Source organism: Oryx dammah, unplaced genomic scaffold, assembly GCF_014754425.2.
Source record: "Oryx dammah isolate SB20612 unplaced genomic scaffold, SCBI_Odam_1.1 HiC_scaffold_10, whole genome shotgun sequence".
Lineage (NCBI taxonomy): Eukaryota > Metazoa > Chordata > Mammalia > Artiodactyla > Bovidae > Oryx > Oryx dammah.
In genome coordinates this window covers 4,573,297-4,598,306 of record NW_024070194.1, presented here as the reverse complement: position 1 = coordinate 4,598,306, position 25,010 = coordinate 4,573,297, and the positions used below count along the sequence as shown (strand labels likewise).

The following is a 25,010-nucleotide window of genomic DNA, read 5'->3' as shown; positions in this document are numbered from 1 at the left end:
CTCCGGCTCGCGCCGCGGCCGCGGCTGCTGCCGGGGGGCGCGGCGGGCGCAGCAGAGCGGCGGGCGGCGGCGGCGGCGCGAGCGGATCCCTCCAGTCCCCGCGCGGGCGGCGGCGGCGGCAGCGTCGTCGAGCGGTGCAGACAAAGGAGGGGCGGAGGGAGGAGACGGAGGGTGTGGGAGAGGCGGCTTCACCGGCGCGGGCAGGCGGGCGGCGGCGGCGGCCGCGCTCCTCTCGCTCCTCAGCAGCGGGGACCGAGAGAGGGAGCTGTGTCTGAGGAGACGCCAAAATCCCCCTTAGCGCTGCCTGCGGGAAGGGGAGGGGGCACAAGATGGCGGCGGCCGGGGGGGGGGGCGGGAGTTCAGTTCATGGATCCCGGCGGGCGGCGGAGGGGAGACCGGGCCGGCGGAGGCGGCGGCGGCAACGGGCGGGGGAGGGGGCTGATCCCGCGTCTCCCCTCGGCAGACAATACAAGCGCCTCGGAGCGACTCCCCGAACCTGCCCTAGCCAAAATGGCGGCCGAGAAAGAGCGGAAGTGACGTAAGCAGCTCATTAGCATAAGAGGACTCATTGTCCAGCTAAGCAGGGGGGGCAATGGGGGCCAATACCCCTTCCCCCCATGCCCCCCAAAGACAACTCTCACTTCCATATGTGCCAGCACTTAACTTTTCCTGAGGGAGGGTGGCATCAGCACCCCTATCCCCGCCTAAGGGAAATTATATAATCCCCACTGAGGGGGAGCTCTCGCGAGAACCAGAAGGATTTGCCATTGACCCACTAGGAGGCGCCGCGGATAATGGCCGCAGTGCGCTTCCATGGCCCTTGTGCACGGCGGGCGCCTTCCTCTGGTCACAGCGCCGACGGCGGAGGTACAAGCAGCGTGCCGCAGCACGCCCTGCACTCAGTCAGGTGGCCGTGCTGGGGATCCCTGCGCGGGCCCGGCTGGGCCTGGACTATATCTGGCGGGAGGGGCGTGTGGGCAGCCCCGCGGCTCCACGTGCTGGGAAGCCCGCGCTCCCGGGCTCGGCAGAAGGAAGCCCAGGACACCTGGCCGGCCATGCCCGACACTTCCTGCCTTAGATGAGGCGTGAGGGCCTCGTGCTTCACACACCAACCTGAGATGCAAACCAACTCATGGGTGCTTGACCCCTTGCGGGTGGGGTGGGCTATTCAGTGGACAGGCCTGCGTTTTACAGAAAGCCGGCTGTTACCCGGGGACAGGGCATTCTTCCAAATCAGAGATGGCTCTTCTCTTTGGCCTGAAGAAAACAAATGGGATCCCTAGTTTTTTGAGGCCACTGGACTAGTGAGCCAAGGATGAGAAATGACGTTGCCAGTGGGCCTCCATAAGATCCTTGAAAACCACAGAATAGTCCCAAAGACGGTCACTTTACGTGCTCCCACAATTTGGATGGCATAGGACGTAACGGAGGGCTTTGAAGAGTTAGGTCAACCCCAGCCAAGACATCATCTCAACATTCTTGAACCCATCTTTTATAGTTGAGTGTCTTATCACTGGCTAAACATACTGAACAATAAAGTCTATTGTGGAGAATTAACCAAACCCGTTAAGATGTGCTCTTGTACATCTTACACTTACTTTGCTGTTTCTCTAAATTTCAAGTTAAGTTTCAAACAATAGGTAACATCCCCAAAGAAGCTGACTTAATTGAAAACTACAAATTATGGTTACATAGAGCTTACTGTCTAAGGCTTCAGTTAGCAGGTTTAACAAGCTGTTTCATCCAACTCTGTATTCCATTCATTTCTGAAACTGTGATAAAATATATCTTTAAAAGCCAAATCAGTACTTCAAGGGAAAACAATAGCTGGAAAAAGTTGTAAAAAAAGGGGGGGGGCGGGGGGACACTGAAAACAGTTTGATTTTACAGAGACAAAGATGAAGAATCTAATTACATGTTGCAGAAGAGACTAGCAACAACTAATATGAAATAAGCAAAATAATTTTTAGTTTTTTTTAGATTCCATACTTAGATTCATAGAGAGATAATACCAATACAAAGGGAGAACATCTGGATTTTATCCTTGGCCCCACTTACGAAGTAAAAAGGGATGCTGGATTCACATGTAAATGTTTAAATAGATTTTCCAGTGTTTAAGTCACTAGACTTAGTACAAAAATGCATCTGAATAGTCCAGATTTTTTTCTAATAACTTCCAAATGGTGAAAGTTTTCACTGCCCAAATACTTTACTGTAAATTCCAACAGTGATACTGTTGGAATGATTGTAGGAATAAGAATCAAAAGACTAAAAAAGGCAAAAGGTACCTAACCTACGCCAGTAACATCTGAGAAGGCAATACTTTAGCAGTGAGTTCTCTGAGGTGGTTAATCTCTGCTCCACATAGCTGACAATAAAGATTTAACTTTGGTTTTAGATGAAAAAGAAAGCCTACAAAAAATTATTTCTGTTAGCGTAAAGCTAATTTTACATCAGTGATGATAAATTTTCTAGTTGTTATCAGTGATGAGAGAAGTCATTTCCCCAAGGAGAGGGGTCCATGGTGGGCTCTGCACAAAGGGGAGACAGAACAGTACTGGCCCTTATTAGAGCATGTCCTATGAATTCAACCACAGGAACAGGTGATGTTCAAAATGACACCAAAGGTTGTATACCCTGGTATTCATCTCTGGTAAGATCTGTTGGGAATGCAAATGGAAAAATCAGATTTTAAATTGCTTTAGCAGCCAAATTAAAGTAGGAAAATGTAGTCACAGAAATACTGTCCACTAAATATGTTTATTTAGAGACGCCTCTCCCTTTTACTTGTAAAGGAAAAGTTATCTTGATTTTAAGCTTATTTGCTCAAAGTATGTCTCACTCAAAATTTTAAAAGATACTACATGATCTAAAAGCTATGTTATAATTGGAAACTGATCTTACTTGGAATACCTTCTTAAAATGGGTAAACAGAGTTATCTGTGCTGGCTTTACTGAACAACCTTTTCATTTGCAGAAGTTTCCTCAAAAGAAGACATCTAGGGGATTCACTCACATTATGTATGCTTTGTTAAGGGTCCTGAAATAACATGGAAACAAATTATTTTGAGGGAAAAAAACAGTTGTTTAAAAAGTACTACAGGTGGTAATTCCCTGGCAGTTCAGTGGTTAGGACGTGATGCTTTCACTGCCCGGGACTCCGGTTCCAGCCGTAGTTGGGAAAGTAGGATCCCACAGGCCTCCTGGCCTGGCCAAAAAATAAAAATTATTACAGCAGCTAGATTTATGCCTTAATGTCATCAATGTTTTTCTTTACTGAAAGATGTTTGTGCCCAGAAGAGAAAAAAACAACTATGCAGTAAAATGCTGTTGCTTCCAATGCATGGTATGTATTTTAAACAGACTTGCTCGGACAGGTGAAATGCTCTATCAAGTCAACAGCTACAAAGACCCAAATTCAAATTGTGCTCTAAATGTATTATCTGGTTTAAGAAATTTGGGGTACACTTTAAAATAGCAGGAGAGGTGTGTATTTTTCAGTTCATATAGAAATAGCCATATGTATATTTCATGAATATGATTAGCACTCATCTTACTTCTGACGTGTATTAGGTATGAATCTAGTCTTTTTCAAAATTTTCCCCAGGTAAGAAATCCTGCATTTGTATACTTTAATGAAAGCAGCAGTATTTTTATGCAGAAATTCCATATACCTTTATTTATAGGTCTTAATACAACAAAATGTAAACGAAAACTGAGAACACTGCTCATTTTAATTTGACATATAAAATGGAGTTTCTCCAGAAAATAGACTTGCCTTACCTTATGATTTATGTTCTAAGAGTACATTTTATAAAAATCAGCAACCAGGCTTTTTCCATGTTTACACTGAATTGAACATGATTAAGTATAAATGAATAACATTCTTTTATGTAGTAGCAAAAAGAGTCAGTAATCCTTTCAAGAAAGAGACTATTTCATTTCCTCCCAACTTGGATTCACCATAAACACGATCCACAAATGATATTGGAACCTAGTTAAAAAAATATATGTTAAGTGAGTCTTCAAAAATACGAGAAAAGAAGTATAGCACGCGTACAACAATTACTCATACAACAGAAACAAGACTGTTCCTCTGCTAGCAAGTCCTTCAAGTTAAGTGCAAATTATGGGATTCTTACAGTAACCACCTGCACCTCCAAGTCTTCAAAATTAAACATAGCATGCATTTTATTATCTTAAAATAGGTCATATGAACCAAATCTGCTGTTTTGAAAAGGCACTGATCCTGAATATTCAGTTGGTTTACTCAAGTTTCAAGGAAAAATTATCCTCCAAAAGTAAAATGGCCTGAATTTTTTCCAGCAGTCCATCAAGTTTAGTGTTAGTTGCTCAGTCATGCCCGACTCTCTGTGGCCCATGGACTCTAGCCCACCACACTCCTCTGTCCATGGGATTTCCCAGGCAGGAATCCTGGAGTGGGATGCCACCCCCTTCTCCACCATCAAGTTTAGCTGTCACTATTTTAGCACTAAGCTAAAAATCTTACAACTTCCACAAGAGCAGTAGCATTCCAGTCAGCTATTTTCTTGCTCTAAGTAAGAGTATTAAACTGCTCCTCCAATTCCTGCCCTTTTCATTTACTCATAGACTGTACGGCAAAAAGGATTCACCATGCATTTAAAAAAAAAAAAATTAATTTTGGCCATGTGGCATGTGGGATCTTAGTACCCCTACCAGGGATCAAACTTGTGCACCCTGCAATGGAAATGGGGACTCTTAGCCACCAGACCACCAGGGAAGTCCCTCACCATTCATTTTTAACTTAAGTAGGGTGGCTGATGGCCAAGACAAGAGGAAAAGCAGAAGACAGACTCATCCCATAATGCTGAGTGGCCAGAAGAAAAGGCAAGGATGAAGATACCAGTCACTTTTATTTATTTAAAAGGGAACACTGCCTCTGTTAAGCTTTAGATCTTGGTATGTCAAATATATTAAGTTTAAAAGAATGTGAACTTTCACTCTTTTGCATGGACACCTGGAAGCCTTCCACATTTACTTAGTTTATGAAAATTAACGTTTTATTATAAAAAGTCTAAACTTTGTTTCTTTATGAGGAATTGACATTATTTACATACCTCGCCAATAGAATAATTCAGCTGTCTTGCTCGAACAATCATCTCCATCTGGAAGACGTAGCCTTTAGAAATACATTTTCCTATTAATTTCTGTAAAACTTCTTTTCTGTATAACCTATAAGAAATTGAAATGTATATGAACACCTGGATAAATATACATGCCTACATGTACCCTGACCTTTCCAAAAGTTCACTGGTATTTATAAAAACTTAACTTTCATTGGCCATTTGTCTACAGAAAAGTTCTCAGTTGATGAGTATGATACATTTGTCCTGAACTGGAAAGGCCATAAAAATATTTGGTAAATAATTCAGGACAACTGTGAAAATGAACTCTTAGTATTTAAAGAGCTATCTTCCTATCGCACTATTAGAAATTATTAAAATATGGTAAAGTGAATCATGCGGAGCAAAACCGCCCATTGTTTGTAGTTTCAAACTTTTTCTTGAAATTTACTTTTAAAGTCGAAAAGGAAGAAACTGTTTCAACTACTGGGACAACAGAGGTGATAGATAACGAAGCACAGTACAGACTCGAGGCAAGGAAGAAGCGACTGGCAGGTGTTTCCTTGAAGTGTCTGTGAAGTTTCTATTTCCTGAGATCTAAATAAATTCCTGGGAGAAACTAAGTCCCTCTAGGTTGAGCCTGGTTAAGTTAGAGACAGGAAGTAGGGATCACAAGATTGAGGCAGCACTGGCGGTAATCAGCTCTCAGTATCGGAGGTCACAGTCAATCAGGTACAATGGGTGAACGCACACCCTAACTTTAGATGGACTGCAGGCCAAAGGCAAAGCTCATCAGGTTTCCAAGAGAGACAGGAGCGGGGAAAGCCTAAGGGTGAACTCATTCTTCTTTAGGAACTCTGTTTTCAGAGTCACTATGGCTAAAAAACAACTCCCCCCGAGCCTCAGTGTATACAAAGGCAGCAATTTCTACCTTTTATTTTGTAGTTTTTGAGAAAGCTATGAGAGAAGGAGCTAGGGGATGAAGTAACTAGGGGAACTAGGCCCCAAAGCAAAGCCCCCATCTCCACAACCGATGAAGCTACCCTGGGTCTTCATTCAAAATCATGGTAACACATGTGAGCTTCATATATTCATCTGCCTCAAAGTGTGGAACTGAAGGATGTATGTATGGGTCTGTAGCTATCTTTCATACACCAAACTGCTTTCAAAACAACTTACATCTTAATTCTAGAGACGTTTCATTTTCATTATCTGATCTCTAATTTGTGATGGCTCCTCTCCTCACTTCTGACTCTCTCTTACTGTCTCTGAACTGCTATCCAACAGACTTAGAGCTGCATTAGAAGTACTCATTACCTTCAACAGCAGGCTCCTAATTTCTGTATTTGTGTGTTTTAACAAGGGCTTCCCAAGTGGCACTAATGGGAAAGAACCGGCTTCCCAATGCAGGAGATGCGGGTTCGATCCCTGGGTCGGGAAGATCTCTGGAAGAGGGCATGGTAACCTACTCCAGTATTCTTGCCTAGAGAATCCCGGGGACAGAGGAGCTTGGTGGGCTATGTCCCATAGGGTCGCAAGGGGTCGGACACGACTGACGCGACTGAGCATGCGCGCATGCGTTCTATCAAAGGTGAAAAGTATCAACATTTAATGGATAGAAGCATATACCAGGTAATACAATGTATTAATTAATGCATGGAGTCTGGACCTTAAAGCAGGTGAGGAGACATTTTAGTTTCAGAGATCAAAAAAATTCTGGCAGTCATTTCGCATCGTCATACAAAGTAAACTACTGTATCAGGTCTAAAATTACAAAAACACCAAGAAACAAGCAAAAATTTAAAAATCCCAAGGACCTAGCAGGAGGCTTTGCACCATTTAGACAAGAAGTTATGTTCTGACTGAGCAGTTAGTGGTCACCTCAGGCCCCTCAAGGGCTGAGCGGTGATACTAACTTTAAGCACACCACCCTGTCATTCCTGCTCTTTAAAAAGTACAGTATTTTCCCTTAAGAAGATGTTTAGGCTTCATTAGCACCTCTAAGAACTTCAATCTGCCTTTTTTAAGTGTTCCAGACAAAAATGAGGTAGAAATGAAAAGGGTTTCTTTAAATAAGTCATTCTAAAACAAGAGATTTAGGCAAGAAATTGTAAGTAGTAGAAAATATATAGTTACAAGTTTTCACTGTACCTGAAACTTCCTGTTAAATCAGATGCTCCTGGCCGCAGCAAAATCTGAGTTATAAAATTGGCCACACGGCTATCAAAGAAAAGGTTTTCTTTATAAAATACAGTTTCTACATGAAAGAAATACAGCCAAGTACAGAGTGCTAAAAATGCTATAATTTCAAAAATGCAACAAAAATGTTAACTCTATGGAACAAAGCAAGGATTTGTCAGTGAAAGGAGATCTGATAGTTCTCATTTTTTCAGAAAATAGGTATTTTTTATTCTTTGAATGTGACATGTGGAGATGACCTATAAAACAATAATTTTCCAAACACTAGGTAAGAATGGTAATAGATTTTTAACTCCACTCGCATATTTGCCGATAGTTATAATTTAGGATTACAAACATCTGTCAAGCCAGGAAAAGTGATTATCAGGGATTTCAAGCTTCTTTTTCAGATTCAAATCACCAAGGGAGGGCTTTTCCAACCTCAGTTTGCATTAAAATGGTATTTTTTTTAAAAGGGTGAAGGTGGGAAAGGGTTTTGGCCATTTCTGGAAAACTGACCACAGGTTCCACTCTTGAGACTGTCCACTCTGCTTGGGCTTCTGTAACCCACAGACTGGGTGACTTAAACAACAGATACGCAATTCTCACAGTTCTGGAGGCTGAAAAGTCCAAGATAAAGGTGCTGTAAACTTGGTTCCTGGTGAGGATCCTGTTCCTAGCCTCCAAATGGTGCCGCCTTGGTGTGTGCTCACATGGAAGGTGGAGGAGCTCAGGGTAGGGGTGAGGAAGGGCCAGGCTTTCCTGCTTTCTTCTTGAAAGGGCACTAATTCCACCAACAGTGCCCCACCCACATGCAGGACCTCATCTAAACCCACTTACCTCCCCTGAACCCCATTTCTGAACACCAACACTCCCAGGGCAAGGTACACAGGAATTCGGAAACATTCAGCCCATAACAATGACTTTAGGATCTATGCTTCAAGCACAACTAAGTATCAATCAATTATAAGCTATTACTGACAAATAGCTATTATTAGCATTTCAAAAAGATGTAAAGTACACTTGGAAAAAATGACTTTGGTACTGCAGCTGTTTTAGTGTGCTCAGATTCAGAAAACTAGCTGTTCTGGAGGGAGGGAAGGTGGCAGGGAAGCAGCGTGGAAAAAAGTTTCTCTCCAAGGCCAGGGGCACCATCAAGATGCTCCTCAGGAGAGCCTATTTCATATAAAATACATGGCTAGGGATATAGTTGGGATAACGGCTAACAAAAACATACTCCCCCTTTCAATTTGCTTCTGGTCGTTACAAAAAAATTCCAAGACATAATTTATCCCACAAAATGAATCTGACCCAAGGAGTGTGAGAGTCTATGTATTTATGTGTGTGTGTGCATGTGTATGTATATATCTATACATCTATTCAAGGTAATACATTCTAAAATTGGGGTCTTAACCAAAATGCTGCAAGTCCATGGGGTCCCGAAGAGTTGGACATGACTGAACAATCAAAATACAGCTGGAGTCACAGACTTGGGTTCAAATTCCGGTTCTGGACCATAAAAATGAGACCTTGAGCAAGTGATACATAATTTTTCTCGCCAGTTTTTACTATAAAGTCAGTGAAGACATTAAGAAGTCATGATGATGGATACAACTCAATACAACCAAATGATCCAACCAAAAGTTGTAGACTGTCTCTCACTGGGACTCCCTGACTTTAAATATTAGTTTTAATGACCAAATTCAGAGAGGCCTGAGTCAGTGATCTCACTGACATGCTGGTCTCAACTGTGGCTGCACAACACAATCCTCTGGGAACCTGTGAAAACTACTGAGGCTTTCACACCATCCCTGGAGATCCATTCAAATGGTCTCCAATGTGTGTATGCACAAGAAAGGCCGGGAGGATGAATAGGGAGCAGATGTATGTAACTCCCTCCTACATGATTCTGATCCTCAAAGGAATGAAAACTGCTCATGTATCTAACCCCTTCATTTCACTGAAGATTGAGGCTTTTACATGTTTTAAATTTTACAGTTAAGAGGCAAAACTGAACCTAACAGAATCTTTGATAGGAATGGAGTGACTGATAAAAAGTACTATTAGTAAGAATTTATACAAAGTTATGTTGTTACACAAAAAGCAATAAGCTAGGTAGATCGTTTAGAGATAGAAACACCTCTCTCCAACAACCTAGGTGAGATAGACTAAATGTGGTCAAAAATTCTTTGTGGGTCTTCCCATCAAGAGGGGGATTCTATTTCCCCATCCCTTGATTACGAGCTTGCTTTGACCAAAATTTAAAGTGGTGTTAGCCCCAGAGCTTAGCACTCAAGAGTGCTTGCAGCTGCAGCTGTGGTACTTCTGGATGGTGCCCTTAGAAGGCCATGTAAAGCAGCTGATCCAGCTTTCCAGGTGAGCAGCTACACGCAGCAGAACTGAGGTGGGCCCGGTCAACAACCAGTACCATATGTTAAACATATGAATGAGACCATTTTGGAGCTACCAGCACAGCTCACCCTCAAGCCAAAGGAAACTGCATGAATGAGCCCAGGTGAAGTCAGCAGAGGAACCAGTAGCCAAACCAAAGAATTTAGAGAAATGATAAATTTGTTTTAAGTCACTAAGCTTTGGGATGGTCTGTTACACTGTAACAGGAAATTGAAACAGCTTGTTTTACTTCCATTTTATCATGAGGAAAATAAAGCTTAGAAAAGGCAAGATATGCAGGGGGACACAGGCAATTTAAATGACAGAGCCAGGAGTTTAACCCAAGTCTGCCTCCAAAGCTGCACCACTTTATGTTTCTTAGTAAAAGCTGAAATCATGGTGTATCTTAAATTATTAGAAAAATATATGTTCAAAAGTTATTTAGTCCAAAAATAGATGAATAATTCTCTTAAGAGCTGAAGGTTCATACAGAATAAATTTTGCTCAATTAGATACTTTCTATGAAAGGTTCAAAGGTTTATGCAGATTTTCCCCAAGTGAAAAGCATCCAGAATAAAATACTCTAACATAGGAAAAATTGTATGTAAGTAGCTACCTGGGAATATTTTTTGGAAGTCACAATCTGATTTCACAAACCCCACATGGTCATTTAATCCAAATACTTGTTAAACACATATTTCTAATAGTTACACTAAAAGAGAAATCATAAGCATATATTCTAAATGTATATACCTGATTATTTTTCTTTTCAAATCCCAGCCATATACACCGCCATTTCCTTTGTAGCGAGTTCCAGAGACAATGTCAAAATTACCCTCCTTTTGCTTCCTGTAGAAAAAATAAATTAGGTGTCAATTTAAAAAAGCTGCTGAGCTTTCAACAAAATTGCTAAAACAAAGCTCCTAAGTATCTTTAATTCTAACAGATATCACAAGAAATTCCTTTCTGAAAAGGCTGCAGTAACTCACACTTCTTCCAGCAACACTTGTGTCCATTTTCTACCATCTTATTGGTGCTGGAGGTATTGCTTCATAGGTTTTGTGAAAAACTAGTGGGTAGCAAACGTAACATGTGGTTACTTCAGTTGCATTTCCCTGACTACATCCCAGGGTGAGGATCTTAGCTTCATTAGCCCTCTGGATTTCTCCTACACAGGGCCTGATTGCATCCCTCACCCATTTTCTAATCCACTGGTTCCACTGCCTATCAGGTCAAAGGAGTTTTGGGGTAGTTTCGGCGATCTAAGCAGAGAAAGTATTTTTGAGATGACTTTATGCAGAGATCAAAGGAGAAGTAGTTGGCATTAAGGAGCTGTGACACAGCACTTCAGACAAAGTGGAGGGCAGAGGATGAGTTCAGATCGCAAGGCAGGGGCCACTTCACAGAGTGGTTTGAATGGCAAGTAAAGGAATGTGGATTCTCCATGTGTTCACAGGACCTCCTGGAAGTATTCTAAACAGGTGACATGATCTGACTCTGTTTTCCTATTTAGTTTACGTTCAGAACGGCTCCCAAGTTTTTTTTCTGAAAGGTGTCATGGTCTCTTGGATTTTCTAAAAATGTTTTTACATTACCTGTAAATAAACAGAATTTTGTACCCTTTACTGATATATGCTAAATTCTTATGTTACAACATTACTTAAAATTTCCGTGTTTAATGACATCTGGTATACCTACAGTCATTGATGAGTTTATTGGAAATTAATTCAGCATCTCATCATTTGCGAAGAGTTTCATGGGGAAATCCACTGGTGGTTAGGACTCCTGCTTTCACTGCTGGGGGTCCAGGTTCAAGCCCTGGTCAGGGAACCAAGATCCCACAAGCTGTGGTGGGTTAGTTGCTAAGTCGTGTCCAATTTTTGTGACCCCATGGACGGGAGCCTGCCAGGCTCCTCTGTCCATGGGATTCTCCAAGCAAGAATACTGGAGTGGGTGGCCAAGCCATGTGTTGCAGCAAAAAATAAAAAGGTAAGACACCTCTGATGTAGGACTAGGTTGTCTTCTGTATGTTTAAGTGGTTTCCTTCTATTTCTATACTAACATTTTAAGAAGAAATGGATAGTGAATTTTATGACATACCCTTTAGCACCTATAGACTTAATCAGACTGCCTTCTTTGTTAATGTGATAAATGAATTATTTTGACAGACTCCTGATTTTGGCATTCATTCCTAAAATAAACCCCATCTATTCATAGGGTTTTACCCTTTTGATGCAGGGTTTAATTCCATTTAACAGGGAAGATGTTTTTCATCTTTTTCTACAGTATTTATAGAATTTAATGATGTTTATAGAAATTTTCTATAGTGTTTATAGAATTAGGTAATAAAGGGCTTATTTTTCAGTTAATCCTCTCAGGGCCCCTAAAATTCTTCATTTAGTCTTATAACTATATTCACATGCCTCAAATCTATACACTGGTTTTATTTTTCATAGCAAACTTAAAATAGCATGAGCATTTTAATGAATGAAAAATGAAGTAAAAAAATCAAAATAAGATAAATGACTTGAATCATAATTCTTTCAAACATTAGAAATACCTACCTGATGAATTCAGGAATAAATTTTGGCTGAAATTAAGAATAAACAGTAGGTCAGTAAAATAGGCTAAGACTATAATAAATAGCTAATAAAGAAACATACCACTCACATGGTGTGAGAGGTCAGCATCCATGATGATTATGTAGTTGCCTGTGGCATGTTTCATCCCGTGAATATACGCAGTTCCTAAAAATGAAAACATCTATATCCATTAAAGGAAGTCACCGGAAATGCTGAGGTCTACATCTAAACAGGGAAGAAACTGCTGACATCTCTGAGAAGCCATCAGTCCTCTAGAGCTGACACTGAACTGTCGTCTCACTTCAGTCCTGGGCACCACCTTATGATGCCTGGACCCCCACCTAACCTGTCTCTCTGCTTCTGCTCTTCCCATTACCGCTGCCCCACGAAAGCAACCCAGGGAGTGTCTTCCACACCTTAAGCCTGGTACACAAGAGCCCTGTATCTGGGGCCAAAGGTGCAACTAGCAATTACTTAGCCACGCTCATGCCCAAAAGTTCCTCAAGGACTTGGCAGGTACGGGTAACTGGTCAGGAACAGGAGATGGGAATTCCTGTGTTCTCTAGCCCCAATCCAACACACTAGCTTATTAGCAAGGCTGAATTCTTCTGACTTCTGTTAAGAAGTGACTGACTACAGGTTTCTGGATTGCCACTGATTGGTTAATAATTCTTGGTGGCTTTCAGGGCAGTTTCAAGATTGCTTCAATCTTGAAGAACCTTCTGGATTCAGATATTCAGAACATTTGATCATGCCATGAAATCAAGGACCTCCAGACAGCACTCCATTTCCAAGCACTGTGTTTCCTACGCGCTCCCCCAATGTCCAGTAACAGTAACACTTTCCAACATGAAACAACTGTGACCGACAACAGAAATAAAGGCATTCAAGATTTTTATCTCAGAACGAGACTGAATTCATTTGAGATTTTCTATAACCTCTTACACTGTAAAGCCAGAACAGCTTTCTTTAAAAAAAAGTAAATAACTTTTAAAAACATTTAACTTAAAGAAATGTCCAAGGACTTACAGCTAAGGCAGTGTGCTGGTCCAAATGTTTGCCCTCAGATCCCTTCTCTGTTCTAAATATATCACAGGGTACTATATTTGTTCTCTTGTCAACTGATTTCCAAACAGCTTTGGGAAGCACAGGAAGATGGGAGATTTCAAGCAGAAGGGGAAAAGTCCAACAGTTCTCCCCCTTACTCCACCTCTCAGTATGGACCAGATTTCCTCCACGGCTCCCACTTCCACCAGGTACCCCTGACTCTACCATTCTAGCTCCTCCGGGCACGCAGCCTGGGTCCCCGGCTCTAAAAACACCAGCTCCTCCATCACTGCTCCAGCCCTGGGGGAGCAGCAGTGACCTCCAGCAGCTACTAACCTCTGAGTAACCTCAGTCTTCCATTTGGCTTCTCAGCAATTCCTTCACTGGTGTGACCAGATTCTCTACATTAAATTCCTCATATTGAAAGACTTACAATAGTTTCTGTTTTCCTAAGAGGGCCTTGGTTGACACAGGCAATTCAAGTTAAACCAACTAAATGGCATTAAGATCATTAAAAATCGTCACAGGTGATCACTGTATTTTGGCCCTGCTCCAGACTGGGAAACTACACGTGGAAAATCTTACCAAGGTAAGGAGCAGGTATGGGGGGGGTGACGGTGAGAGGTTCTGCTTACCTAGTCCCAACTTTTTCTCCCGTGGCCTTAGAAGCTGTAAGGATAAGAAATGGCATTTTAACACAAATAATCGAAAATCTAATAAAAACTCTTTTTAAATAAGTGCTCACTCATTTTAACAGTTGCATACAGTTGCATTTATTAGAACTTAAAGCAGAATATGCCTAACATTTTTTTCCAAAATAAAAAATGCATTTAGTAACAATTAAGTACTTTAACAGCTTTTAAGGAAAAGTAACATTCTTTTACCCAACTCTCCCCCCTCCCCTCAGGCAAAATCTTAAACTCTAGCCCCCCTCCTCGGTGCTACCCACCAAAACACAATTTTTTTTTTTTTTGGGTCTATTACTTATCATTTTAAGCAGTATCTATTGATTCCTTCCTAAGAAAACTGAGGATTTAACTCACTTATACCTTTTTGGAATATTTGATAACCATACATGTTTTCTCAATTCCCTCTTTGATTTTAAACGTTGATATTCTATCAACTCATCTTGATTTTATGCTTCAGTCCAGTTCAGGTCAGTCGCTCAGTTGTGTCCGACTCTGCGATCCCATGAACCGCAGCACGCCAGGCCTCCCTGTCCATCGAGTCAGTGATGCCATCCAGCCATCTCATCCTCGGTCGTCCCCTTCTCCTCCTGCCCCCAATCCTTCCCAGCATCAGAGTCTTTTCCAATGAGTCAACTCTTCGCATGAGGTGGCCAAAGTACTGGAGTTTCAGCTTTAGCATCATTCCTTCCAAAGAAATCCCAGGGCTGATCTCCTTCAGAATGGACTGGTTGGATCTCCTTGCAGCCCAAGGGACTCTCAAGAGTCTTCTCCAACACCACAGTTCAAAAGCATCAATTCTTCAGCGCTCAGCCTTCTTCACAGTCCAACTCTCACATCCATACATGACCACAGGAAAAACCATAGCCTTGACTAGATGGACCTTAGTCGGCAAAGTAATGTCTCTGCTTTTGAATATACTATCTAGGTTGGTCATAACTTTTCTTCCAAGGAGTAAAGCGCCTTTTAATTTCATGGCTGCAGTCACCATCTGCATGTTGTTTTAGAATTTGAGGTCAATTCAGCAGGTACAATCAATCACACCTCAAGGTTGAGGTTCGAAGATAAAAGGATTCAAAACACTGTCAGGCTGATGTTTCCAGGTTAAATGGAAATACACAGGGAGAATATTCTATGCATTATGTGAATCAGTGCAGTTGGCCCAGAACCTATAAAAGAACTGAGGAACTGTTGGCCAAAAATATGAATCAACCATTACTGAAAGTCACTGCTAAAAGGATCAAAATCTAAGCTTTTATCTCCTCTGTAAGCTTGTACATCTGGAAATATTCAGAAAGGACTGAGGTGTGACAGTTCTGTGAATCATGTCTGTGAGATGGAAGGAAGCTCTAGCACAGGATAGATTTATACTGTACATAAGCGTAACGTATTTCCTGGAACTTTGCTGATGGTCCAATGGCTAGGACTCTGACCTTCCAATGCAGGGGGCCCAGGATCAATCCTTGGTCTGGGAACTAGAACCTGCATACCACAACTAAGACCTGTCACAGCCAAATAAATTTTAAAAAAGAGAGTGTAACACATTTCCTTTAAACTCTCCTCATTCACTAAGCTCTCCTCTGATTGCACAGAAATTATTTCATTACTGGGATTAATCAAGAATATGTGGACTGAAAAGACTACTTTGTATGATGCTTAATTGCTACTTGTTAAAATGCCAAGTATCAATAAAGGTTCTCCAAGAGACTTCTTTATGCCTATAGCAATGGGCTCTCTTTGGCACGAGGGGTAATTTTGCTGGCAAAGGGACGTCTGACGATGCGCAGAGGCCTTTCTGGTTGCTGCACTGTGGGGGCTGCTGCTGCCCCTTGTGCGCCGAGTCCAGGGCTGATGCTGAACATCCTGTAACATACAGGACAGGCCCTCACAGCAAAGACCCCTCAGGTCCCAACGTCAGTAGTGGGGAAATTCTCACATAGTGAGAAACTCTCGTCTATGCAAATTACAAAATACTCAGTCTAAAATGTGTTTTCTAATTAAATCTGGATTTCACTGTTTTTGGCCCAAGAATTGGCTGAAGTAAACTAAAAAAATCTACTCCAGCATTCATAAAGCCAAACCACTGATCAAAAATAAAAATGCCCAAGTTACTCCTGTAGAACAGGCTTTAAGATACAGTGAGAAAGTTTAAGACTCAGAAAAGTCAGTCTATTTCACAAGACTATCCTTCAGATAAAACTGCCAGGTTCTCTGAAAAATCATGTTTCACATGAAGACAGTCAAGTCACCTTTCCCAGCTACAAGCTTTTAGCTGCAGCCAGTGTTCTCTACTGAAAGTACAAGAATGCCTAGACAAAGTGAGCAAGAAAGATCCAGGAGCGCATTACTAACTGCAACCTAGTTTTAAAACTTGCTGTTAAGTTGCTGAGTTGTGTCCAACTCTTTTGAGACCCCACGGACTGCAGCTCACGAGGCTCCTCTGTCCATGGGATTTTCGAGACAAGAATACTAGAGTGGCTTGCCATTTTCTTCTCCAGGGGATCGTCCCGATGCAGGGATCAAACCCAAGTCTTCCTGCACTGGCAGGATTCTTCACCACCGAGTCAGCAGGGAAGTCCCCTGTTCTATAATACTTCTGAATTCAGTATCATGCTTTAATTCTGCCCTTCAAGGAAACTGATTTGCAGAGTCAGACATAAAGAGTTCATCCAAAGGCCCACTGTTCTGCTGTAAATCTACCAATGACTCAACATACCAAAGGTATGTAAAACCTCAAGCACAATGAAAATGCATATAAATCCCAAGCATATATAGAGCTCTTTGTCTTTTCAGTTTCTAGACAGATGGAATCTAAGCACTGTTTATTATCTTTCCCCCATATAAAGGTAACTGATATGATAGAAAAATGGCTTACAATTCTGTCTGACCCATAAATCTTCTCCAACTGCTCAGCAATGTCCCTTGTTCCATCTGGGCTTCCATCATCTATGATTATAATTTCATAGTTGAAGCCACTAAAATAAAAAAGATTAAATTTTATTGCTTGGAGACAGTAGTGTGAAATGAAAAAACAATTTAAAAGTCACTAACTCCTCCCTAGTATAAGTGGAAATTTATTGCCATGTTAATTACCAAGGAAAACTCCAATTATCAATTGAAATAAATGTCAAATATTCAGTATGTCACTTCCAAACTATGTAAGTGAAAGTCGCTCAGTCATGTCTGAGTCTTTGTGACCCCATGGACTACAGAGTCCATGGAATTCCCTAGGCCAGAATACTGGAATGGGTAGCCTTTCCCTTCTCCAGGGATCGAACCTAGGTCTCCCACATTGCAGGCGGATTCTTTACCAGCTGAACCACAAGGGAAGCCCGCCAGGTGCCCCGGGGCCAGCAAGAGCAACTCTTAACACTGCTGGGCCCGGCTGCTGGAAAATGCTACTATACAGTCCTGCGGCTGCTAAGTCGCTTCAGTCGTGTCCGACTCTGTGTGACCCCGTAGGCAGCAGCCCACCAGGCTTCCCTGTCCCTGGGATTCTCCAGGCAAGAATACTGGAGTGGTTGGCCATTTCCTTCTCCAATGCATGAAAGTAAAAAGTGAAAGTGAAGTCGCTCAGTCCTGTCTGACTCCCAGAGACCTCATGGACTACAGCCTACCAGGCTCCTCCATCCATGTGATTTTCCAGACAACAGTACCGGAGTGGGTTGCCACTGCCTTCTCCAGTACAATCCTGAGATGTTAAAATTCTCACACATAAAACATATCCTTTCGTTAAAAAAATTGGTGATCATATATTTATATATGATAGGATATCATATGAAATTTTACTTATCCACTTGGGAAATTTTATTTGAAAAATACATTTAAAAAGTATCAAGTCAGCTGAGTGGCTCTAGATGATTATTCTTTTTAACTTAACCCCCAACAGATTTAAATAACATTATCAGGAATCTGATTTTATTTCACCCTTAAAAAAACTCCACTTGAGGATGGTGACAGTCTTTGATACCACTATTTCAAACAATTGTACCCATAACCCCACACTATCAAATAAAAACCAGAGAACTACAAAAGATATCAGTGCTTCTGAATTAAGGTCTTTCTATTGTTCAAGAGAGTTCCAGAAAAACATCTATTTCTGCTTTATCGACTATACTAAAGCCTTTGACTCTGTGGATCACAATAAACTGTGGAAAATTCTGAAAGAGATGGGACTACCAGACCACCTGACCTGCCTCTTGAGAAGGTCAGGAACCAACAGTTAGAACTGGACATGGAACAACAGACTGGTTCCAAATAGGAAAAGGAGTGGCTGTATATTGTTACCCTGCTTATTTAACTTCTATGCAGAATACATCATGAGAAACGCTGGGCTGGAAGAAGCACAAGCTGGAATCAAGATTGCCGGGAGAAACATCAATAACCTCAGATATGCAGATGACACCACCCTTATGGCAGAAAGTGAAGAGGAGCTAAAAAGCCTCTTGATGAAAGTGAAAGAGGAGAGTGAAAAAGTTGGCTTAAAGCTCAACATTCAGAAAACGAAGATCATGGCATCTGGTCCCATCACTTCATGGGAAATAGATGGGGAAACAGTGTCAGACTTTATTTTTTTGCGCTCCAAAATCACTACAGATGGTGACTGCAGCCATGAAATGAAAAGACGCTTACTCCTTGGAAGAAAAGTTATGACCAACCTAGATAGTATATTCAAAAGCAGAGACATTACTTTGCCAACAAAGGTCCATCTAGTCAAGGCTATGGTTTTTCCAGTGGTCATGCATGGACGTGAGAGTTGGACTATGAAGAAAGCTGAGCGCTGAAGAATTGATGCTTTTGAACTCTGGTGTTAGAAAAGACTCTTGAGAGTCCCTTGGACTGCAAGGAGATCCAACCAGTCCATTCTGAAGGAGATCAGTCCTGGGTGTTCTTTGGAAGGACTGATGCTAAAGCTGAAACTTTAGTACTTTGGCCACCTCATGCGAAGAGCTGACTCAATGGAAAAGACTCTGACGCTGGGAGGGATTGGGGGCAGGAGAAGGGGACGACAGAGGATGAGATGGCTGGATGGCATCACTGACTCGATGGACGTGAGTTTGAACTCTGGGATTTGGTGATGGACAGGGAGGCCTGGCGTGCTGCGATTCAACGGGTTGCAAAGAGTCGGACACAACTGAGCGACTGAACTGAATTGACTGTTCTCATTAACTTCACGTGATAGTTTGCACTCAAAAAAGAAGTCAGCATAATACTTGGCTGTACCTGTGCTCACCATCACATCTTCCACCACCCCCTTTAAAGAAGACATTCTTTTTGTTAACTTTACTGGGAAACGTATGGGCAAAGAGGAAGTACAGATAAACCCCCAAAACACATTATGTTTCCTCTGGTCCTGCTTTGAGAAACAAACGCAAGGAAAACCACCAGAAAACACATTTCACTGTTATAATGCTTTAAAAAAAAAAAAAAAGAGTCAGCCACCAGCACACTTGGAAGAAAGCAAAACCCAGCCTATCTTTTCTCTAACAGTAAAGACGACTTCAGTTCCCCACAGGGCACTAACTCTGGGCGTGTGCTTTACAAGTCAAAACAAGTTAAGATGCTGATTCTATTTGTGGTGCTGAGATACTTCATAAACCAATGGAGTCATTCACAAGCAAAATTATTTCCCTCTACACTTCAAAGCACCACAAGACCACCTCAGGAAGAGGTAGCAAAGAAATCAAGCTGAGCAGACTTTAGGTAACTTGCCACCTGAAAAGAAAATAGTTGTTCCCTATTAAACTTCATTCTCCGCCCAGAAATCACTGAAGATAAACTACACTACATGAAAGAACAGAGCAAAGAAAACTTCGTATAATCATGAAACAAGCCACAACAAGATCAGCTACATGACATTTTCTCTAACTTGGAAAAGAGTTTGAGAAATGAAAATATGAACTTTTTAAAAAAAGTTAAAAGCCATGAATGTGAAGAAAATGATTTGATTCAAATAATTATAATCAAACAGCAGTGTTTTTCACTAATCAGCATTTCCCACAATGTAAGTTTAATAAAGCTGGCTGGTTCCTGAGGATAAAGGCCCCCTCTGATGAACGTTGCAGAATTCTAAGCCGGTACAATTTTTTTGGACAGCAATTTGGCATTAATTACCAATCTTAAGCACAACTCTGTCGACTCAGCAATTCCACCGCGAACACTTTACCTCGGGTATACTAGTGAAAGAAGGAATGTGTAAGGGGCACTTACTACAAATACGTCGTAAAGAGTCTCCGTTTTCATTTGTAAAACAAAAGTCAAAAGAGGAAAAACAAAAAGTCTGGAAATAACTCGTTCTCGATTGAGAAGACTCGGTTGGAAAAATAAAAGCTATATAATATTATCTAATTTTGAAAGCACTGTAATCTGAGAAGTTTGTATGTGCTGATACCTAAAGATCAAAGATTTGTACATGATCCCCAAAACAAGGTAATTCGTACTAATACCAGGATTTTCTGAAGACAGAAAAAAAAGTTTAAACATTTTCAAAGTCAACACCAACACCTCCCCTTTTTTTTTTTTTTTAAAACAATCACATCATACATCCACCTGCGAGTCTGTCCTTCTGCCTTCTCCAGAAGGGTTGCCCAGCCCAGCAGCAGCTCCCTAACCCACAGGGCCCGAACCTCCTGCTTACATAAGCCCTCGGAACGGGGGCGGGAGACAGCGGGCTCGCTCAGAGTCCCGGCTCCGGCCGCAGCGCCCGATCGTCTAGATAAGAGAGAAGCGAGGTCAGGTTTTCGGACCCGCAGGCATTAAAAAGGGTGGCCAGCCCTCCTAAGAAAAGGCGGGCAGAGGGCTGTCGGGAAATGTACAATAAAGAAGTGCTTCAGAAAACCCAAGGGCGGAACTAAGAATCCAAGACACGAAGAGAAGCGCAGAGGAATCCGCCTCTGCTTTCCTCGCAGGGTGGCGTCCTCCCCAGGGTCTCCCGCGGGGGCCGAAGAGAGGCCGGGCAGGGCCGCCTCGCGCAGCCGCCAACGGCCGACACCCAGGCCCGGAAAGCCAGCTCATCTCATTCCTCGGGGAGGGCGGCCCGGCGCGCTACCTCTCGGAGAAGCTCTTCACCAGCAGCCACACGATGAACGGTAGGTTCTCGCGCTCGTTGTACGTGGGCAAAAGCACCGAATACTTGTCTTGCAGCGAGGCTCGCCCCCTCGGCTCCCGCCGCGACCTAGGAGAGCTACGACTCGCTTCCTCAGCAGCCATGGCGGAACTGCGCGACAGGCCGGAAGCGGAAATACGTCACGCGGAGCGGAAGGCGACGGGTTGGACCGGACCAAATCCCGAGAAGGGGGTTGGTCTATGTGGACGAGTTCTAGTCTTCCTAAGGTTCGCTTCGCGGTTCCTTTGGAAATAGTAAGAACTTGTGAATCTTTCAAACTGAGTCTGAGGGTGGCGCAGGAAATGCAGATCTATTTATCACCTTTGCTCAAGCTCCATAAAGTTTTTGTTTTGGTTTACTCCAGCCTCGCGACGAAGAAAAGCCGGAAACGGAAATGCCTTTCCGGAAAGAGGCCCGGCATGGCGGCCTGGGAGGAGGTTCTGGCCTTACAGGTCGAAGTCGCGCAGCGTGAGGAGGAGCTGAGTTCTCTGAAGCAGAGGCTGGCGGCGGCCCTTTCGGCGGGGCAGGAGTCAGCGCGCTCGGTTCCGGTGTCGCCCCTGCCTCCCAGGGCCGCCCTGTCCCGAGAGGAGATCCAGCGCTACAGCCGGCAGCTCGTGCTGCCGGAGCTCGGCATGCAAGGGCAGCTGCGCCTGGCGGCCGCGGCCGTACTCGTAGTAGGCTGCGGGGGGCTCGGCTGCCCGCTGGCGCAGTACCTGGCTGCAGCCGGCGTCGGCCGCCTGGGCCTCGTGGACTACGACGTGGTCGAAGCGAGCAACCTGGCCCGCCAGGTGCTGCACGGCGAGGCCCTGGCCGGCCAGGCCAAAGTCTTTTCGGCGGCCGCCGCCCTGCGCCGCCTCAATTCGGCGGTGGAGTGCGTGCCCTACGCCCAGGCGCTGACGCCGGCCACGGCGCTGGACCTCGTCCGCCGCTACGACGTGGTGGCCGACTGCTCCGACAACGCGCCCACCCGCTACCTGGTGAGCGACGCCTGTGTGCTCGCCGGCCGGCCCCTGGTGTCCGCCAGCGCGCTGCGTTTCGAGGGCCAACTCACGGTCTACCACTACGGCGGGGGACCTTGCTATCGCTGCGTGTTCCCCCGGCCACCCCCGGCGGAGACGGTGACCAGCTGCGCGGATGGCGGGGTGCTAGGCGCGGTTACCGGGGTCCTAGGCTGCCTGCAGGCGCTGGAAGTGCTGAAGATAGCTGCGGGCCTGGGCCCCTCTTACAGCGGCCGCCTGTTGCTCTTTGACGCCCTCCGAGGCGATTTCCGCTGTATCCGGCTGCGGAGGCGCAGGCCCGACTGTGCCGCCTGCGGGGAGCGGCCCACCGTGACCGACCTGCAGGACTACGAAAGCTTCTGCGGTTCGTCGGCCACGGATAAATGCCGCTCCCTCCGGTTGCTGAGCCCGGAGGAGCGGATTTCGGTTATCGACTATAAGCGACTTCTGGATTCTGGGTCACCCCACCTGTTGCTGGACGTCAGGCCTCAAGTGGAGGTGGACATCTGTCGTCTGCCTCACGCCCTGCACATCCCTTTGAAACGTTTGGAACGGAGGGATGCGGAGAGCCTGAAAGTCTTGGGAGAAGCCATCCGGGAAGGGAAGCAGGGCGCACAGGAAGGGGCGTCTGTCCCTATCTATGTGATATGCAAACTGGGCAACGACTCCCAGAAAGCCGTGAAGATCTTGCAGTCCTGGGCAGACTTGGACTCTTTAACAGTTAAGGACGTTGTGGGGGGCCTCATGGCCTGGGCTGCCAAAATCGATGGAACGTTTCCGCAGTATTGAGGTGGCCGGTGGAAGGGTGTGGGTTGCCATGTTACCTAAAGGTTTTTGGCCTTTATTTATTTGCATTTTTTTCCTAGTAATGTATGGGGGACCCTGGGATTCTGCAGTACCTGTGATTAGGTGGACTTCTTTTTATGAGTCTTTTAAATTGTAATTTGTCGAATAATGTAGTTATTAAGGGGTTATAACAACGTTCCTGTCACCTGTCTGATGTGTGCAGCAAGTGGTGTGTTTTAAATTCAGGTCAATCGCCTGTCCTGCGCCCCTCCCCCCGCCAAAATAAAAAGCTTTTCAGGATGTGAGGGCGATCTGGTTGTAACACCTGTCGCTCCTTTGATCGCCAGGGTTGATGCAACTGACCTGGCTAGCTAGGCGGGTGTTTCCTTCCTCCTTCACTGCTCCCATGAGCGTTTCTCCCGAAGCTGTGCCCTCAGTGAAATCGGAGTCATCCCTGGTGGAGGAGGACGGGTCTGCAGTAAAGGGCCTAGGAGTAGCTGTGCTTTCCCCATAGAACCTCCAAGGAAGCTCCCAAGTTTACTCTCTTTAAATTGTACATTTTAATGCTTGCAAAGGTGTAGTAAACTTAATTGGTTACAGATAAAATAGTTAAGCTCAGTTTATTGTTTACTAAGACATTTTGGGGGGTGTTATTTCTACTTCAGATGCTAAAACATGTTCTAGAGCAGTGGTCCCCAACCATTTTGGCACCAGGGACTGATTTCATGGACGACGTGTTTGGAGGGGCGGATAATTTCAGTTTCCATCACCCACCTCTCCACTTTGTAGTCCCGCACATAACAAGCCACCAACCAGGACTGGGGTTCTGGGACTCCTTTTATAGAGATGTCAATATTTAAAGTTAAATTATTTAAACATTAAAATCAAAATTACCTGGGACGTGGTCACTTTATTAAGTGTTTCAAATTAATAGCCAAGTAAGACACAGTTTAGCAAGATAGAAACCATCTTTATAGTTTGTCAGTTTCTTTTATAAATCACTAATTTTTTTTTCTAGATTTAGTTTCAGGTTCCACCTTCTGTTGTGCAAATAGAAATTTCTAAACTGTTGTGTGGCTTGCTTTGAAATCATCAGGTCCAAGTCCCAACTTTCTGCTCTCCCCGGTCCTTTTTTCCATGTTCAATCTGTTATTTTTATTTTTGGCTTTACTACGTCGCCAGGATGCCAAATACAATATTGAATTAAAGTGAAATAATAAACATTTCTTCTCTCCTTCGCAATTTTGGGTGAAAAACTTTGAATATTTGACCAATATTACTTGTTACTGCTTTACTGTAGGTAAATAACCTCTCAGGTTAAACTTCTATTTACATACAGTTTGCTAAGAGTTTTCATTGAATTCATCAAATGCTTTTTCTACATTCTTAGGTGTTTTTTCTCTTCTGTTAACATTGTGAATTCCTTTTTTTTTTTTTAAATCATGGCAAACAAACACGTAAACGTCACCCTCCTGACAGTCTCCGTGAGTACAAAGCCAGATTCCAGAAGCCCCCATCCTTCATGACCTAGACGTTACACTTAGAGAGCATCTCCCCGTCCCTCCCCTTTAATTTACCTTTTCTGTCTTTTAATCTATTCCAGCATTTTATGTTGGTTTTCTTATGCAACAGCAATTTCATGAAATGGAAGGTAGTCTGCCGAACTTCCAACATACACAATTAAAAGCGAACATGTGGCATAAGAGTGTATATTAGAGGCAATCCACATATCCAAAGGGAGCCTCTCTTCTCCAGCTGATTGTTGTATGCAAGCTTAAAATTGTCAGAAATCACAGATATAAAAGTAAAATGTTGCATCTCTGAGTACAATTTTTAAAGTTTCAAAGCATTGTGGGCCAGGACTTCCCTGGTGGTCCGGTAGTTAAAAATCTGCCTGCCAATGCAGGGGACACAAGTTCAATCCGTGGACTGGGAAGACTCCATATGCCTTGGGGCAGCTAAGCTTAGGCGTCTACAGAGCCCGTGCTCCCTAGAGCGCAGGCTCCACAATGGGAGAAGCCACCAGGATGAGATGCTCCAGCACAGCCAAAGATAGATAGCTTATTAATTGTAAAAAAGATCTTGCAGTCCAAGGGACTCTCAAGAGTCTTCTCCAACACCACAGTTCAAAA

The 25,010-nt window shown here is 43.6% G+C and overlaps 2 protein-coding genes across 2 annotated transcripts; one reads left to right on the top strand and one right to left on the bottom strand.

Moving 5' to 3' along the window:
• Nucleotides 1-3,650: 3,650 nt before the first annotated feature.
• On the bottom strand, nucleotides 3,651-21,956 carry DPM1 (dolichyl-phosphate mannosyltransferase subunit 1, catalytic). Its single transcript, XM_040248187.1, has 9 exons — nucleotides 21,038-21,956; nucleotides 16,865-16,964; nucleotides 13,939-13,972; nucleotides 12,345-12,421; nucleotides 12,239-12,264; nucleotides 10,428-10,523; nucleotides 7,257-7,325; nucleotides 5,100-5,214; nucleotides 3,651-3,994 (listed from the first exon to the last, which is right to left on the bottom strand). Exons 1-9 carry the CDS (start codon nucleotides 21,196-21,198, stop codon nucleotides 3,890-3,892), a joined length of 783 nt encoding a protein of 260 aa, XP_040104121.1. The 5' UTR covers nucleotides 21,199-21,956; the 3' UTR covers nucleotides 3,651-3,889.
• On the top strand, nucleotides 21,312-24,220 carry MOCS3 (molybdenum cofactor synthesis 3). The gene has a single exon (XM_040248177.1). It carries the CDS (start codon nucleotides 21,397-21,399, stop codon nucleotides 22,879-22,881), a length of 1,485 nt encoding a protein of 494 aa, XP_040104111.1. The 5' UTR covers nucleotides 21,312-21,396; the 3' UTR covers nucleotides 22,882-24,220.
• The last annotated feature ends 790 nt before the right edge of the window (nucleotides 24,221-25,010 follow it).